This window comes from Miniopterus natalensis, chromosome 9, assembly GCF_054644295.1.
Source record: "Miniopterus natalensis isolate mMinNat1 chromosome 9, mMinNat1.hap1, whole genome shotgun sequence".
NCBI classification, from domain to species: domain Eukaryota; kingdom Metazoa; phylum Chordata; class Mammalia; order Chiroptera; family Miniopteridae; genus Miniopterus; species Miniopterus natalensis.
This window is the reverse complement of record NC_142089.1, coordinates 10,942,841-10,960,018: the sequence shown is the minus strand read 5'-3', so window position 1 is coordinate 10,960,018 and position 17,178 is coordinate 10,942,841. Positions and strand designations below refer to the sequence as shown.

At 50.2% G+C, this 17,178-nt stretch overlaps 1 protein-coding gene across 1 annotated transcript; it reads right to left on the bottom strand.

Moving 5' to 3' along the window:
- Positions 1-3,194: 3,194 nt before the first annotated feature.
- On the bottom strand, positions 3,195-6,042 carry PLA2G2A (phospholipase A2 group IIA). Its single transcript, XM_016214530.2, has 4 exons — positions 6,003-6,042; positions 5,658-5,802; positions 5,292-5,398; positions 3,195-3,337 (listed from the first exon to the last, which is right to left on the bottom strand). Exons 1-4 carry the CDS (start codon positions 6,040-6,042, stop codon positions 3,195-3,197), a joined length of 435 nt encoding a protein of 144 aa, XP_016070016.2.
- Between the last annotated feature and the right edge of the window lie 11,136 nt (positions 6,043-17,178).

Genomic DNA, 17,178 nt, shown 5'->3' with positions numbered 1-17,178 from the left:
TTCCAGAAGTTGCCGAGTCAAAGGATAAATGCGTGTGTAACTGACCGATTGCTTAGCCGATTGCACCGCAGGCTCTCCCCACAACACTCGGTGATCATTCACTTGTGCAAGACTGATTTGTGTTTTACTTCACTCGTCTTTTCCCTGTACCCGCCATCCCCGCTACCAATTTAGTCTTCGTCTGTTTATTTAGATATACGGTTCCTTGAAAAATATTTCGTGTCTATGCGCATGTGCTTTTAAATTATACACAAGATACCAGCCCTCTACGTGTAATTTCCCTTTTTCTTCTGTTAAGAGGGCAAACCGGCATAGGCTTGCTGGCTCCCTTTGCCAAAACCAGTCTGGCAAAACTACAGACCTGAGAGAGAAGCTTCGATCCGAGGAACTAACAAAAGAAGCTATGCAGGGCCCTGCAAGCGAGCGGGAAGCTGGTCTCGCTGCTGGGAGTGGTTGTCGGAGAGAAGGGGCGCTGTGCCCGGAGCGGGAGCGAGGGCCGGACGCACTGGGAGCGAGGCTTTTATGTTCTCTCTGCCCCCCCCCCCCCCAAGCCAGAGCTGAGATGCTCAGGTTCTGGAGGTCACGTGAGGGCTGCCCAGAAACCCCTCGGGGAGAGGGGTTGTTAAAGACAGTGCAGGCTGCTCAGCTACCCTCAGGCATTCATTGTTTCCTCTCCCCCTTGCTTCTTCCCCCAAATCCCAGGGATGGCTGATTTCAACCTCAGGGTGCGGCTTCCTGCCGGTGCAGCTGCTTCCCAGATGTTTCAGGAGGAAATCCCCATCAGAGCACCTGCCCTGAGCGACGGCAAACGGCAATCAGCAAATCTAGGGTTCATCCCCTCCCCTCCCTGCAGATTCACCTTCGGGCGCACAACACACCCACTAGAGGAAAGGAAATAGAGTTGACAACATATGCACCTGAAACAGAATTGTCAGGGTGGATGGACACGAAATTTAAATATGCATGTTACACATACACGTTTGTAGGTAAGGAAAGACATGAGCCTTATAAGCCAAGAAAAAAAATCATTTAAAAAACCCCTAAATGTACGTGTTAGTTACGAAGAATATAATCATTGAAATGTGGTAGGCAGCTGAAAAATGACACAGGAGTTAGCAGCTTACATTGAGAAATCTGAGTATAAAGAGAAAACAGATAAGAAAATCTAAGAGACCTGGAGGATAGATGTGCCAACATCTGGGCAATGTAAGTCCCAGGAAGGGAGGGGAAAAATGCAGGGGACTATTCAAAGAACTAACGAATATAAAATTCCTATATTTGAAGAGAGGTGAAAGGATCTAAGAACGCACACAGGACAGATAAAGAAAAGCTGACAGCTAGATGCGTTGTAGGGAAAGTTAAGAACATCCAAGACGGAGGGAGTTCTAAAGCCTTCCGAGGGATAAGCGGGGAACCAACCACCCATCAGGAGTCAGATTAATATCAGAGTTCTCATCAGCAGTACTGGACCCGAGAAGAAGACAGGGGAATATTTCCAAGGCATAGAAGAAAAAAAAATCGAACCTAGACTACTATGTCCTTTCAAGCTGTTATTCAAAGTGAGGTTGTAAAAAAAAAAAAAATGTTCTCAGAAATAGAAGGCCTCCAAAATTTTGCACACAAAGACTGGCATCAAAAACATTCTTGGGAGACTACTAAATTAGGAGGTGCTAAGTCTTGACTGGAGGGAGAGACGTAACAGAGCAAACAAGCCGTTCCCCTGGATGGAGGCAGAAGGAAAGAACACCCTTGGCAAGATTTTAATCATGGCTTTTTCCCCAAAGGGCATTTCAGAGCCTGTCTCTGGACTGAGAAGCAACCATGGAGGGGTAATGGGGCCCCATCCTCACTCCGGCGTGTCCTGAAAGGTAGCAGGAAAGGAAACGAGACTTTACCTACATAGTAATAAATGGTACTTACTATATATAAGTCAAAGGACAAAACTGTATTGCTAATTATGAAATTGCTAAGGGCATTTGCCAGCGGACATGATCAGGGCTACCGCCAGCAAACAAAGCATCTTATGCAGAATTAGAAAAAGGCAGCCCTCTGGGAAGATGAGTGACAGACAGAAGGCACCGCCTCTGGGTCAGGGCAGGTCATGTTGAGCTGTGCCTGGGTTACAGCTCAGCTCCCACCATGCCCCCAGCAGGGTGTCATTGTGCAGGGACCCACACCCAGCGACCCTGACGGGGATTGTTCGGATAGCTGGTCCAGGTGGGACTATCCCAGCGGAACCCTGGATGACAGGAGGGGACGTAGCATCCAGGGGAGGGCAGGGCCAGCTACAGAATTTATGGGTCTCAGTGCAAAATAAAAAGCAGAACTCTATGTTATTAAGAATTTCAAGATGTCTGGGACGCAGCATTCAACTAGGTGTAGTGCCCTTCCAAGCACGGACCCTACGGGACTCTGCACGGGTCACAGCCCAGGAAGCTGCCCCTAGGAGAGGGGATAATGCCCGGGATGCACCCACCTTCCCCAGGCTGGCAACACAGGAGAACACACCACGTGGAGGATGTGAATGATAGCTCCCCAAATGTTCTGTTTTCCCCCAACAGGCCAGCAGGAGCTGCTCTCGCCCAGGGAAGGAAAGGTGCACGGCTGGGTTTCGCTTGTGCAGGACCCGGTGTTTTGCATTTGGTATCTCTCTTAATTCTCCAACAAGCCCATGCAGTTGGTACCAAAGTCATCTTCATTTCGGTGAGGGAAGCAAGGCTCAGGGAGGTGGTGTTGGGGGATTTGACTCAGCCAGTCTGACCTGAGTCCGTATTTTTAACCCCTTACACTGCATTGCCTTGTACCAGTTCGTTCTCACACGGGGCAGTGGGTGCGCGCACACACACACTCACACTCACACACACACACTCACACTCACACACAGTTTGCCAATGAATTGCTTTATTCAGAAGGGTGTAGCTGCCACTGCTAAGCAGGAAGCAGGGCCTGGAGGAAGTGGGGATGGGGAAATCTCCTGCGCCCTAGGAAGAGGGGGAAAAGGCGCCAGGCACACATGCCTCAGGGCTTGTCATTCTGGAAAGAACGCTTCTATCTGGGGATGGAAGGGCTCCTGGCTTGTCTCTAGGACTGGAGAAGGCTGTTTCCTTCATTGCCGGGGAACAACTAGGGTAGGGAAGGGTGAGGGCTAGAGAGGAAAACTCAGCATCGGAGGTAAGGTCCAGGGTACAGGACCTTCAGCATTGGTAGTCATTCCCTTCGCACTGCGTCTTGTTGTAGAATTGGTATTTCTTATCGTAGGTCTTCAGGTTTCTTTTAAAACAGAGGGCAGCTATTTTATCACAATGACACAGATGACTCTGACAGGTTCCCAGTTTCCCTGAAATCACAAGGAAATAAATACTGGATGAAGGTTTATTAATACTTTATGGCTCCGGGAAAAGACACAGCCCCTGTCCTCTAGAGGCGTCTAGTCTGAGACAAGCGTCTATGCTCCAGGTATTCCTGATGGATGGGAGGACAGATTCCTGTCCTCGGGACGCTAGCACCCAGCCTGATGGGGACACCAGCACCCACGCACTGGCAGACTCTTAAAGGCCTTCCTGACAGCCAGTGTTTGCTTTTTTTCTTGCCAGCAGATGTGTCCAGGTGCAAAGCCCACCCCCTAGGCCCAGGAATGGGTCGTGATTGGTGTAAGCCAGCCCCGCTCTTCCCTTTCTCCTTTCAATGATTGGTCTCTGGGGAGCGCGTCACCTTGTTCTGGCCAATGAGCCGCAAACAGAGAGATGTCCAAGGGGAAAGCCTCCTCTCTAGGGTAAGGTCATGATGTTCAGAGTGGCACCGAGCATCTTGGCACCACACTGCCAATGTGGGGTGGGGCGGAAGGTGGGGGAGAGGCTGGATCCCTGACCACACGGTTGAGAAGCTGCCCCGGCCCCGCCTTGGCACTGCCCTCTGCCAGGCCTCGGTTTTGTTAGGTCTGGCTTCCCCTTATCCAAGCCTCTTTTAGTTGGGCATCTTGTTGCTTGCAACCCAAAGCCTGCTAAAATACATGACCCTGTGAGAGGGCATGACAGGCAGACAGAGTTTCTGATCTTAAAGAGCTCAGGGCGCTGGGGGAGAGGCGGTGCTCTCTCCAAATCCCACCAGTGGGCCTGCTGTCTGGGGGCACTGGGCAGACCCTTTCAGCGGCCTCCAGCTCTCTCCTCCCTCCAGAGCCAGGCTTGCTCCAGAATCTCTCCGCTTCACTCCCTGCTCGCTCCCCACCCACTCAGACCTGGCTTTGCACTCAAGCTCCATGGCAAGAGGCCCCAGTGAGGTCCTTGGTGGTCTTCCTGCCTGGTCGGCCCTTATCCTGGAGACTCCTTGACCTTCTCTCTCAGATCTCCTGTCCCTCTCTGACTACCCCTCCTCTCCTTTCTGAGCCTTTGGTCATTGAGTGGGTGAGCACATCCAGCTCTCAGCTCTCTGCTGCGGACTCCGGAACCTGTGTCCCCACTCTGGAACCCCCCTGGAGCTGCTGGTCCTCCATCCAGCCACCCCCTTCACTTCTCGCTGGGTGTTCTAGAAGCCTCTTAAACATGACTACACAGAGCCCCCCCCCCAGGACCACCTCCTGTTCATTCCACACAGCTGTACCCACCCAACAGCTCCCAATGCCCCTTCCCAGTCAATCACCAAGCTCGGCTGATTCTACCTGAAATGCACCTTAATGTCACTCTCCACCCCTTCCATCAAGACCACCATTGTCATATGTCCAATGGCGATGGTCTCATTGTTGCCCCTCCCCCCGCAATTCCATCAGTCTCTGCCCACCCTGCAGCCAGGGTGAGTCCACCCAAATGCAAACCTGTTCCTGTCACTCCTTTGCTCAAGAGCTCCCTACAGCTCTAGGACAAAATCCAAATACTATACGGCCTTGGGCTCGATCTAGCCCCCCATTCCTTCAGCACCACCTCTCACCACTCCCTCTCCTCAGCCTCACAGAGCTGTTCCAGTTCCCTTGGGTTGCTTGGACCCTGCTGAGCCCTCCTGTAGGAAGGCCCCCAAACCCTCGTCTCCCCTGATGCCCGCACAGCCTTGGAGACTCAGCATAGATGTCTCAGCCTTCCCGAACCTCAGCCTGCGTTCAGGGCCCCTCCCTTTTGCTTACGTCCTATTGGAGTCTCCCATCTCGTGTGTTCATTTTTCCTCCCCACTCACCTGTGAGCTCCCTGAGGCAGGGACACTGTCCCTTTGTATCTCTATCTCTGGTGCCCAACACGGTGCCTGGCACAACGGACACTCAGTAAGAGAAACCTAGGAGAAGGGGAGAAGCTGGAGGACTCCCTTACCACAGATGACTTGGCCATTGCGGTAAGTAAACCTGTAGCCTAGGAAATTGGTGCCACATCCCATCTTCCGCAGCTGTTGGTAGCAACAGTCATGCTTGGCGCAGCACCTGCGGCGAGAAGACAGTATTGGGGCTGCCTCCCCACAGCTCCAGGGAGCCTGGTGCCCCGTGGTCTCGCCCTCTTGACCCTGGGCAGAGACCCAGTGACCTTGCAATGCTCTAGAGCTCAGTTTCTAACGCGATGACTGCTTTTCCAGCCGGGACCTCCTGGGGCTCTGTGATGGTGGGCACCAGCACTGCCCTGGCATCTCTCAGCCCTGCGGGGGGGACGAGTGGGCAGAGGGGAGGAGGGCTGGGGTGGTCTCACCGATCCGTTGCATCCTTGGGGGCTCCTTGGCCGCCAGGGCCACAGTAGCAACCATAGGAGCCATAACTGGCCGGAGCTGTCTTTCCTGTCACTAGCCGTGTCATTCTCCGGAAATCCTGCAAACTCCCTTGGGTCTGCAGCAGGCCTGGAAGGAAATCGCCTGGTGATGGGGCCCAGAGCCCTGTGTCTTCTTCCTTCCCTGCCCCTCTCTGCTTCTCTCCCTCCCTCATGGCTTCTCTCCCACGCACTGAGAGAGGGTCTGCGGAAATGGGTAGGAAAGCTGGGGTTGAGGGTGCTTCCATCTCGGGCTGCACCTTGTGGCCAGAGGTCAGGGTCTGCTCTTACCAAAGGCCATGATCAAGGCCAACAACAGAAGGGTCTTCATGTGGACAGTTCCCTGCTGGAGAAATGCAGATGGATTGGCATAAACTCCCAGGTAGTCCCAGCTTCTGCCCTGGCTCCCAGTTCTCTGGCTCACACTCAGCAACCTTGGAGAAAGAAATCTTCAAGGGAATACACAAACATGCTCCTCAATCCAGGATAACTACCTTCGTCACACACGGAACACATGAGTGTGCACAAGCATGACCTCCTGACCCTTCCCAGTTCTGTTGAAAATTTTGACACACATGCAGGCCTCAGACCCAATGAGACCCCCACATGGTACACTAAGGAGACCTCCACGCTCCCATCAGACTGAGAGTCCCTGGAGGTCACAACCAGGTCATCCCTACTAACTGAGAGATTCCCAAGGTCACAGGCTGTGTGCCCCCCATTAGACATATCTTACTCGTTCCAACCGGATTCGAGGCTTGGGAATTTCATCCATGGAGTCCAATCCCCAATATTTTTCTCCCAAACTAAAGCACAGCACCATCTCTTTGAAAGACTTACAATCCCTTACATGTACATATACACATGCAAAATGCATATATATTCACACACATATGCACGCATACACACGTTCCTGAGCTCGCCGGCTAGCGCAGACCTCCTTTCATACAAGACACTCACATACCCACACAACACACTGTGCACACCCCCAAATCATGTGCATGCATGTTTATGTTCATGCATGCAACATACACACACATAAGCACACATGCACACATTTGTACAACACAGCCTCTCTTAAAGTCAGCCGACGAGCAGGGACTCACACTCCTGACAGGGCATGAATTTCCAGGGTGTTTACCTCTCAGAGGACGTCAGAATTGATAGCTCCAAGTGACGGTCTTGTATACTCTAAACTCCAGCTCCCCTTAAATAGCTGTCCCTTGGGGAGGTTGGGAGCTGGTGATTACGCAAATGGGCCCAGAGTGCAGCCAGTTGGTGGACTCAAAGTTTGGCAGGCCCATACCCCTGGTCCATCCCCTTTTCTTCCCCTCATTAGTTGGCAGGACAGAGCTGAGGATGGAAAAACTTTATGTCCTGTTAGCTGATGCCAGAAGTTTAGATTACTTTGTAATCTTTCCCAGGGGCCTCATTCCTGACTGAGCACATGCTCATAACTGCAACTGGGTGTGAGCACCAGTCACCTTCCAGGAACCGTGTTGGTGATGGGGCGGGGCAGGGGCGGCTAGTGCTGCAGGCTGTGACTCATCTGCACGGCCAGCGGGACCACTGACTGAGGGACGATCTGAGGGACGATCGCTGCTTTCTTGGGCTGAATGTGGCATTTGGGTATAGAAAGGGGGGCTTTTAAAAAAGGGGGGCATTTATTGTTATTCATTCATCCCATCAATCATTCATTCACCAGAAGTACATACTCAACCTCTACAAAGTGCCAGGACCAATGTGAGCCTCTGGGGGGTGCTGAGGACTGGTCTGCCCCCCTATGGGCCCCAGCAGGGAAAGGGGTGCAGTGAGGCAGATGGTCCCTTCCTCCTGACTTGGGCCAGCGCCTCCACCTTCCCTTCTCGCTCTCCTTTGTTTTTCTCCTCCCCTTCTGGAAAGAGCCAGAGACCGCCCGGGAGGTCACCCTAAAGCACTGCCTCCACCTTACCCCGTCCTCACTGGCCAGAGCTTCCCGGATCTATTGCTCTTCTTCAACCATCAGGGACACAGAGGCCGCAGCGTTAATCCCCAAAGCAAATAGCGTTGCCCCTGCCTTCCAATACATGCTAAGAATTTAGCTTCCATGGCCTCAAGTAAACACTCCCTGACACCAGTCCCCAAGGAGCCAGCGTGGCAGAGGTCGTGGGGCTCGTAAACGCTCCCCCTGTGCCCCGTCTTCCCCAGGCACCCGTCCAGGTGCGCAGGCCCAGGAGACAGGTGGACCCGGGGCGGGACCCCTGCGGCAGGGCATGGAGAAAGCCTGCCCTGGAGAGGCCCACAGGTCCTCAGTGGACTTAGAGAGAAAGGAGTTTTATTTTACATCACTGACCACTGAGCTTGGTAGTGACCACAGCATAACCTAATCTATGCTAAGAGCCTTCTAGGCAGCTTTCGCCTCTAAGATACAATTTCATTCAAGTGCTAGACCTGTATTGGGTTGAATTGGGTCCCCTGCCAAATTCCTATGTTGAAGTCCTAACTTCCAGTGTCTCCGGTGTGACTTTATTTGAAAATAGAGCCTTTGAGGATGTGACTAGTTAAAATAAAGTTATTAGGCTGGGCCTAATCCAATATTACTACTGGTGTCCTTATAAAAAGGGGAAATCTGGCCCTAGCCGGTTTTGCTCAGTGGTTAGAGTGCCAGCCCGAGGACTGCAGGGCCCTGGGTTCGATTCCGGCCAAGAGCACATGCCTCAGTGGCAGGCTCTATCCCTGACCCTGGCCGAGGCAGGTGCGGGAGGCAACCAGTCGATGTGTCTCACATCCATGTTTCTCTCTCTATCTCTCTCTCCCTTCCACTCTCTCTGGAAAGCAATGGAAAGAGTGTCCTTTAAAAATAAAGGGGAGGGGAGAGGAATCTGGACACAGACACACACAGGAGGGCACCATGTGAAGATGTAGGTGGGGACTGGGGCGATGCTTCTATAAGTCAAGAAACGCTAAAGGTTGCTGGGCACCCACCAGAGCAGCTAGGAGGGAAGAATGGAACAGATCCTCCCTCACGGCCCTCAGGTGGGACCAACCCTACGGGCACCTTTTTCTCAGACTTCTGGCCTCAAGAATTAGGAAACAGTACATCTTGCTGTTCATGCCACTCAGTCTGTGGGACTTTGTACCTAGTACACAGCCCTGGCAAACCAATGCAGCCTCCAGGGATCACTGTCAGTCTGGGATTTTCGCTCTTGCAGCTGTTTGCTTTAGCCTCAGATGAGGTTCAGAGGTGATGGGCTAGACCTCCGGCTCCTGTTAAGCATCGCGGCTTTTGGAACGTGTCATTTCTTGAATAAGCAAACTACCTCTGCCCCCAGCTCCAAACCCTGGGGGGCCCCGGCGTTGCATCCAGGTAGCAGGACCCACTGACTGCTGGCAGCACATGGTGCCTCTCTTTTCCCATCTTTGCAGGATTTTTTACCCCCAAGCATTCAAAGTCCAAGATTTGGCCTCTTGACAGCCTCCTTCACCCAAGGACTAATTTAAGCACTTGGAGTACATCAGTGGACAAAAGAAACACCTCTACCCGTGGGGTGTCGTTTCAGTGGAGAGGGTCACAGACTACACAAGAGACACCAGAAATAAATTATATAGCATGCTAGGTGGGGATGGTGCAATGAAGAAAGTAGCAAAAGAAATGGAGAAGGGATGGCGGGAGGCAGTGGGGGGGGGGGGGGGGCAATTTTCCGTAGGACGGATCTTCTCAAAAGGAAGGTTCTTTGAGCATCCTCAGTGTTCAGGGAAGTTTTCTTAAATTATTCATACTGAACAGACTCAGCCTTTTGGCCGTGGTTATTTTCCATCTCAGGCTTATGGTTGAAATTTTTTCAACTACTTTCTATTTCCTAACTTTCTTTGTATGAGGAAATACTATCCATCACTCCTTTTTTGGGAAACACACACACAAAAAAAAACCCTTCTTCTTTTGAAATATATTTACGTTTATAGAAAAGTTGCAATTGTACAGTTCCTCTATATTCTGGGGCGTTCCAGCTTTCCCGCATGTTAGCAGCCTGCATATAGCCATGGTACAGTTATGGGACCAGCAAATGAACATTAGTAACTCATCTGCAGACCTTATTGGAGTGTGACCAGTTTTTCTACAAATGCCTTTTTTCCAGTCCACGATGCAATCCAAGGTGTCACAACTCATGTAGTTTTCACATCTCCTCTGATCTGTCATAGCTCCTTAGTCTTTCTTTGCTTTTTGGTGACCTTGAAACTTTTTTTAAAAAAATCTTTATTGATTTCAGAGAGAGGAAAGGAGAGGGAGAGAGAGAGATAGAAACATCAATGATGAGAGAGTCATTGATGGAGCCCGCAACCCGGGCATGTGCCCTGACCGGGAATCAAACCCCGATTGCCTGGATCTCAGGTCGACCCTCAACCGCTGAGCCACGCCTGGCCGGGCGGTGACCTTGAAACTTTTAGAGAGCACTGCTCAGGTTCTTATAGACTGTCCCTCATTTGGGTTTATCTGATGTTTTCTCATGACCAGATTGAGGTCATGCATTTGGGGCAGGACTATCACAGAAGTGACACTGAGCCTTTCTCGGGGAAATTGATCGATGGCCCGTGATATTGGTAGGTCTCATTGCTACCGATATTTACCTTGATCCCTTGGCGAAGGTGGTGTCTGCCAGGTATCAACACTGGAAAGTTCCTAGTTTCCTTTTGTGATTAGTATGTATCTTGAGGGGAGTTACTTTGAAACCATGCAAGTATTCCATTTCTCCTTTTTTTTGTATTGATTGAGTCAATTCGTTATTTATATTAGTATGTACGCATTTATTTTCATCTGTGGATTGTAAGTCTATATCATCATTATTTATTTTCTTGCTCAAATTGTTCCATCTTGGCCATGGAAAGCACCGTTAGGGTAACAGCTGTGTCCTTTTGGCATGCCCTCATCATCATTGTTTTTTTCCTTAGCATTTTCTTACTTTCTGGCATTGCAAGTGTTCCAAGATTATCTTGTATTTTAACTTTCCAATCATCCATTTCTCCTAGGAGCCCTGGCTCCTTTTTTTCCTTTCCTTCTTCCCTCCCTCCCTCCCTCCCTCCCTCCCTCTTTCTTTCTTTCTCCCATACGTTTTGAGAATGGCGTTTAGAAACAAAGATCTGGGAGATAGGGTGCTTAGTGCTTCTGGGCCTTCTCAGCTGTCAAAGTTGGGACACATGTGCACACATGCACACACACACACACACACACACATACACAGATTGCTGCAAGCCTTCTGGCCTTCTTGGCTCAACCTGTAACACTGTGAAGCCATGTTGTAAAATATGAAATGTTATTGATCAGCCCTTATTTTCAATCAATGCAGTGAGAGAGAGAGAGAGAGAATGAATGAGTAGTGGCAGGTTTAAGATAGACATGAAGAGAGCCTCATTTGGGGGATGGTTTTAAGACCCAGAGGCAATCAGAGGCTAGTGTTGGTGTGATGTTATGGAGGAGGCCAAGAGTCTGTTTGGGAGGGGAATAAAGTGAGTCTTTCATTGCAGCAGGGGCTGGACGTAATGGCCCTTCGTGGACCATGCCGCTCAGTGGCTCAGAATGTCCCTTCAGATCGGCTGCCTCTCCCCATTGCTCAGACTCTCTCTGGGATTTGATCCAGGGACACAAATAAAACCACCTTTCATCTTTCCAGAGAGCGCACCTCAATTCCATTTTCCACTTTAAAAAATTGGCACTCAGGCCCGGCCAGGCATGGCTCAGCAGTTGAGCATCAACCTGGGATCCAGGCGATCGGGGTTTCATTCCTGGTCAGGGCACATGCCCGGGTTGCGGGCTTGGTCCCCACTCGGGACCGTGCAGGAGGCAGCTGATCAATGACTCTCATCATTGATGTTTCTCTCTCTCCCTCCCCCCCCCTCTTTTCCTCTCTCTGGAATCAATAAAGATATATTAAAAAAAAAAAAAAAATTGGCACTCAGAATGGCTACCTCACATTCACTCCACCCTGGCCCGCCTACAGCTCTCATGTCATAAATCTCTTGGCTGTTATGAATGTGGGCTTCTCCTTCATACTTGAAGTGAGTGAGGCCCCAAAGAATCCCTCTTTCCACATATCTTACCTCAAAGGACTTTTCCTAGGAATAAGCCACCTCCCTTCCCTCCCACTGCTTTTTTACAAGGTCCTACGTGTCATTGGATATTAGTATTTGTGTATACAATCTGTCCACACACAAGGGGCTCTTCAGCATCAAGGGGCTCTGCAAGCTTAGAGCTGTGTCTTTCCCTGCAGACGGAGAACCCCTCAAGAATATGGAATGGTCTTTCCATCAGACAGGGAACTCCCTGCATCTCATACTTCTATATCACCCCGTGACACACTCCAGGAAGGTGTAAGAAGCTTGTCCCTTCAGTTTGAACCACACGGAGAGTGCCAGGACTTAGGAGGTGAGCCCCGAAGTCCGCTGCGGAGGAAAAGCTCCATTAGCATTAAGGGGCTCAACTTCCACCCCTTCCCCTCCTGAGCTGAAAATCAGAGGGAACTTGCTCTTTCCCTTAGCACGCAGACTATAGATGCCAAGGGCTCCATCAGTTCGTGTTGAGCGAATGAATGAGTGAGTGAATGAATGAATGGTAACTATGTAGGGACAGAGAGTCCATCCCAGGCACCAGGTGGTAGGGCAATAAGATAAATTCTAGGCCCCACCTTTGGGAGGCTCTAAGATGACCGACAGATAAACTGCTTGTCTGGGACATGACTGGATCATAACGGGACAAAATTGTAGTCCCAAGTTTCTAGCGTCTCAGGACCTGCAGCCGAGAAGGTCCAGGGAAGGTTCTGGGGAAAGCCCGCTCATGGCTTCTTGAGGATTCTGTGTTGGGTTGAAAACAAGAGTTTGATTTGCTCACAGAGGGTAGGTGCCCTGGTTTGTGCTGGCTGTCTGTCCAGTCATTTCCTCGGTCGGCTTTCTGAACTATTCAACTGCAACAGGATTTTCTTTGGCTGAAGAATGGAGCCAGGATCTTCTCCAGCCAAACGTCCCTGAGGCCACCTGAGATCAGTGGCGCCTGTGGCCAGAGGTGCGGGGAGAAGGTGTTGTGCCTGTGCTCAGAGTCCTGGGGTATGCAGCCTTCCCAGGGGAGGCCCCTGGGCCCGGAACTGGACTTGCCCTTGGCCTTGAGGCCTGCAGCCAGGCTGGCAGCCTCTGAACACTACTCAACAGACCGATGAAGGGCGGGCCCGGGGCAGGCGGAGGTACAGTTGGAAACTTGAAACCCCTGCCCTGGAAAAGGAAGGACAGGGCTCTGACTTGGAATGAATGTGCCCAGAATAAAAACAAAGAATGCAGAGTGGGAAGGGCCCTTAACGAGGATGGAGCTCAATCATTGAATCTACAGACTCCGAAGCTGAGGCTCAGAGAATTCCCGGCGGAGCCCGGCGAAGCTGGGACTCTCCTCTCCTCCCAGCCTTTGCGCCAGGTCATGGCTATCTGGGAACGTGAAGTCTGTACAATCAATCACCTCCCTCTCATGGTGTTTGCCACTTGGCTTAAAGCTCTCCTTCAAGTCAGAAGCCCATTCTTGCTAACTCCAAAGAAGCCATTGTCTGGGCAAACCCAGGAATGACCTTCACACCTCAGGGACGTAATACGCTCTTGGGGAAAAGTCAGCCCACTGCCATTTTATAAGGTGCTGAGTGTCTTTGGTGTTAGTAGTTGTGTGTACAATCCGTCCACCACATAAGGGGCTTGTACAAATACAAATATTTGGTTACCCTTTTGGCTGCCATGGAGTGTGACTGATCTTCAGTTGACTTTCACTCAGACACAGGAACTTCCAGTCTCAGCTGACTTATTTAGTTGAGCAAAGAGTTGCAGTGTCTTTGGAATCAGGAAATGAATGTGATTCGGAAAGAAAGGGTAGTGAAAGCAGAGATTTTGAAAAGATGGGTTAAAAAATAAACATAAAAAGCACTGATTAGCCAATACAAGAATGAGGTATACAAAAACCAAAGTCATCCCCACGTAACACCAACAATAAATTAGAAAATGTAACGGGGCGGGTGGGGGGAGATGCAGCTCATGATAAGAACCAAAAAAGAATTTCTAAAAAACATTTAATACGTGTGAAAAACTTTTATGAAGAAAAAAATCATGAGATGCTACGAAGAACATGTTGGAAGACCTAAAGAAATAGAGAGTAAGACCATGTCATGTTGAGCTGGCAAGACTAACTATCATCAAGTAATCTGTAAAATTCAATTGAATTCCAATAAAAATCCCAATGGGAGTCATCATGTAACTCAAAAAACTGGTCCTAGAATACATATGGAGGAGTAAAGGCTTAAGAAAATCCAGTAGCCCGGCCGGTGTGGCTCAGCGGTTGAGCATCGACCTGGGATCCAGGAGATCGGGGTTCGATTCCCGGTCAGGGCACATGCCTGGGTTGTAGGCTCGATCCCCAGTCGGGGGCGTGCAGGAGGCAACCGATCAATGACTCTCTCACCACTAATGTTTCTCTCTCTCCCGCTCCCTTCCTTTCTCTGAAATCAATAAAGATATATTAAAAAAAAAAGTCAATGTCATGAGAAATTAAAAAACAATGATCCAGGCACTTTGTAGATTAAAGGAAAGCAAAGAGATCTATCCAACAGAATGCAATGCCTGATTCATATTTGGACTCTGAATTGGGGGAAAAAGCAAACAAATTGGATATAAAAGACATTATTAGGACAATGGGGGGAAATTGGTATTAGACATTTTTAATGGTTACTGGATAGTGGTTACTGGACAATATTGTATCAGTGTTACATTTCTTGAGTGTCCCGACTGCGTGGGGCCATGTAGGAGAAGGTCTTGTCCTCTGGTGACAGATGCTGAGCTATTCAGGATGAAGGGCCTGCAATTTCCTCTCAAATGCCGTGTGAGGGAAGACGTGGAGCAATGGCAGCAAAACATTAACACTCGGGGAATTGAAGGGTTAAATGGGTGTAAATTACAGCAATCTTGCAACTTTTCTGTAGATTTAAAATTTTTCAAGATAAAATTTTGCCAAAAAAATGTGAATACTCTATGATCCAACGTTGCTATTTTCAATATAGAGCTTAGCATAAGTCAGATCCGCAGGGCGCAGTCTGAGCAGAGTAGGAATATAACGTGAGAAGTGATGGTGTATATTGTTTATGGGTTCAAACGTGTAGCAGGAGCGTAAACTCTAGACTGGACACATCAGGTTCAAGGTCTGGTACCCTGTGGGCAGAGAAGGAAGGATGGAAGTAGGGCGGGAGAGAGGACAATGACGAATTTCAACTTAGTTGGGAAGACCTTCATTCTTAAAAAAATATGTATATATGAAGCAAAAGCCAATATAGAAAAAAACAAAGAGAAAGAAAAAGAAAAATTCGTGACAGTGGTTATTTTGAGTGAGCCTGGGGAAGTTTCACTTTTAACGTTACACATTTCTGGTTTATTTTTTAATGTTTTTTTTTCTTCTCTCTGGTCATGAGAAAAAAAGCTCTACTATCTGTATTGTACCAAGGACTATACCGGTCAAACTAGGGGCTGCCACTCTGAAAAAACAAAAACAGAGTCCTCTGCGTCTAAGCTCATGGGAGTCTCTGGTTAGCTGTGTGACTTTGGCCAACCTCCTGGACCCCTGTCTGAAGGGCACTTTCCCCTGGAGAGCTCATGTCTGTGTTAAACGGGATAAATCAGGTGTCGTGCTTGGCACAGTGCCCGGCACCCAGGAAGCACCCAGGAAATGTTGATACCACCATTATTACTGTTGGGGCTGCTGACACTGTATGAGATTCCCCAGCTGGCCTGGCTGGGCAGGGCACCCCTCTCCACGCTGCTGCTCTGGGCTTAGCTGTCCCCGAATTCCTGCGATGGTTTTGGTGGCAGGTTCATTCCTGTGCTGTCTCCACCATTAAACTCCAAGCAAGGAGCTCCCCTGCCCTATTCATCTCCGTACCCGGTGTCCTACACAGTAGGTCCTCAGGAAATTATTTTTGCATGCAATTGTTTGTGCACGACACCACCGAATTTCTAGCCACTGTTTCCCACCCTCAGGGCTCACTTCCAGGACTAGGTTGTTTCCTTGGTGGTGTCCATACCTCCCACCCTTCCTGCTCTCCTCCCCACCTGCTTTCCTGGGCATCTCATCCTCGGGGTCTGTGTTCATGGTCCTGCCTCTGCCAAAACTGAGTGCCCCAGGTACTCTGATAGTCAAGTTACCGAGCAGTACGTTAGACCCTTAAGAAAGTTCTGAGCTCGGGGCCCAGGTTGGGTGGTCACTCCAGGCTGAGGGATTAGCAAAGGCCTTGAAGCCGGATAAGGCTGTGACCTGGATAATTCAGGACTCCAGTCTACACCCCCACTGGATTTTCTCAGTGACTGCCCAGGCCCCTTTGGCAGGAGCGCCAGCACCAGTCTCCAGGATTTGGCTGGACTTCCTGCGTGTGGAGGCAGCTGGGGGCTGAGCAGAGGCTGTGCCCAGCTGGGTCCAGGCAGAAGTCTCTCCTCACCACCTCCAGGCCTGTCTTCACCGTTTGCTCCCATTCATGGTGTTAAGATTCTGGAGTCCATGAGTCTGTTGGGATCTACAGCCTGAGGGCCCCAGTGTTGGGGCAGGAAGCAGGGAGCCAGCTGGGCTAGGACTCAAGACTCCCTGATGAGGCTGCTCATGGGAGCAGGCCAAGGAGGAGGAGCTGAGGCCAGGCCAAAGAGGTCAGTTACGGACACGGGGACTGCACAAACCAGGGAGGGGGAACCAGCTGCAGCTGGAGAGACTGGAGAAGGTGGGGTCCAGAGAGGGGTGGGCTAGGCACAGACCCTATTACAGGGGATCCCTCGGGCTGCTGGGGTCCTTTACTCATAAGCAGTCAAAGCTTGTGAACTGTCTTATTCTCTCCCTTTTTTTTTTTTTAATTCCTCACCTGATGATATGTTTTTATTGATTTGAGAGAGAGAGAGAGTGAAACGTTCATCGGTTACCTCCTGCATGTGCCCCAACCGGGGAGTCAAACCCAAAACCTGAGTATGCGCCCTGACCGGGGATTGAACCTGCCACCTTTTGGCTTAGGGGATGGCGCTTAACCTACTGAGCCACCCGGCCAGGGCAGCTGTGCTGTTCGTAAGACTGCAAGGCCGCACCTGAAGGGAAGGTGGAGGTTACCCAGACGACCACCTGTAAAATCAGGGCCAACGCTGGGCAGGGTCATAGCGTTAGAGTTGAGACTTGTGTTTGTGTTAATCTGAGGCCTTGCTGGAATTTCTTTTTAACTCAAACCACTCAAACATATTTGTCACTGGCAATAGAAACAGTCTACATGTTTTTAACATTTCTTAACCTTCTGTGAGCATCCACTGCATACCAGACACTTTGGAACATGTAGAAAGAAATACAGAGATGGGGAAGATGCCATTTCTCACCCATAGAAAGACCTTTCCCCTCCCTTCCCCCATCTCTCTCAAGCCCTCCTCTCCTTCCACTCCCACCCCTCTCCCTAGAAGTCAG

Bases quoted from the DNA above. Each gene is read 5' to 3' on its own strand.
- PLA2G2A (XM_016214530.2), bottom strand. From the start codon at position 6,042: ATGAAGACCCTTCTGTTGTTGGCCTTGATCATGGCCTTTG. The intron at 5,803-6,002 runs GTAAGAGCAGAC...ATTTCCTTCCAG, and splicing joins GGCCTTGATCATGGCCTTTG to GCCTGCTGCAGACCCAAGGG. The intron at 3,338-5,291 runs GTAAGGGAGTCC...TTGTGATTTCAG, and splicing joins CAATGGCCAAGTCATCTGTG to GGAAACTGGGAACCTGTCAG.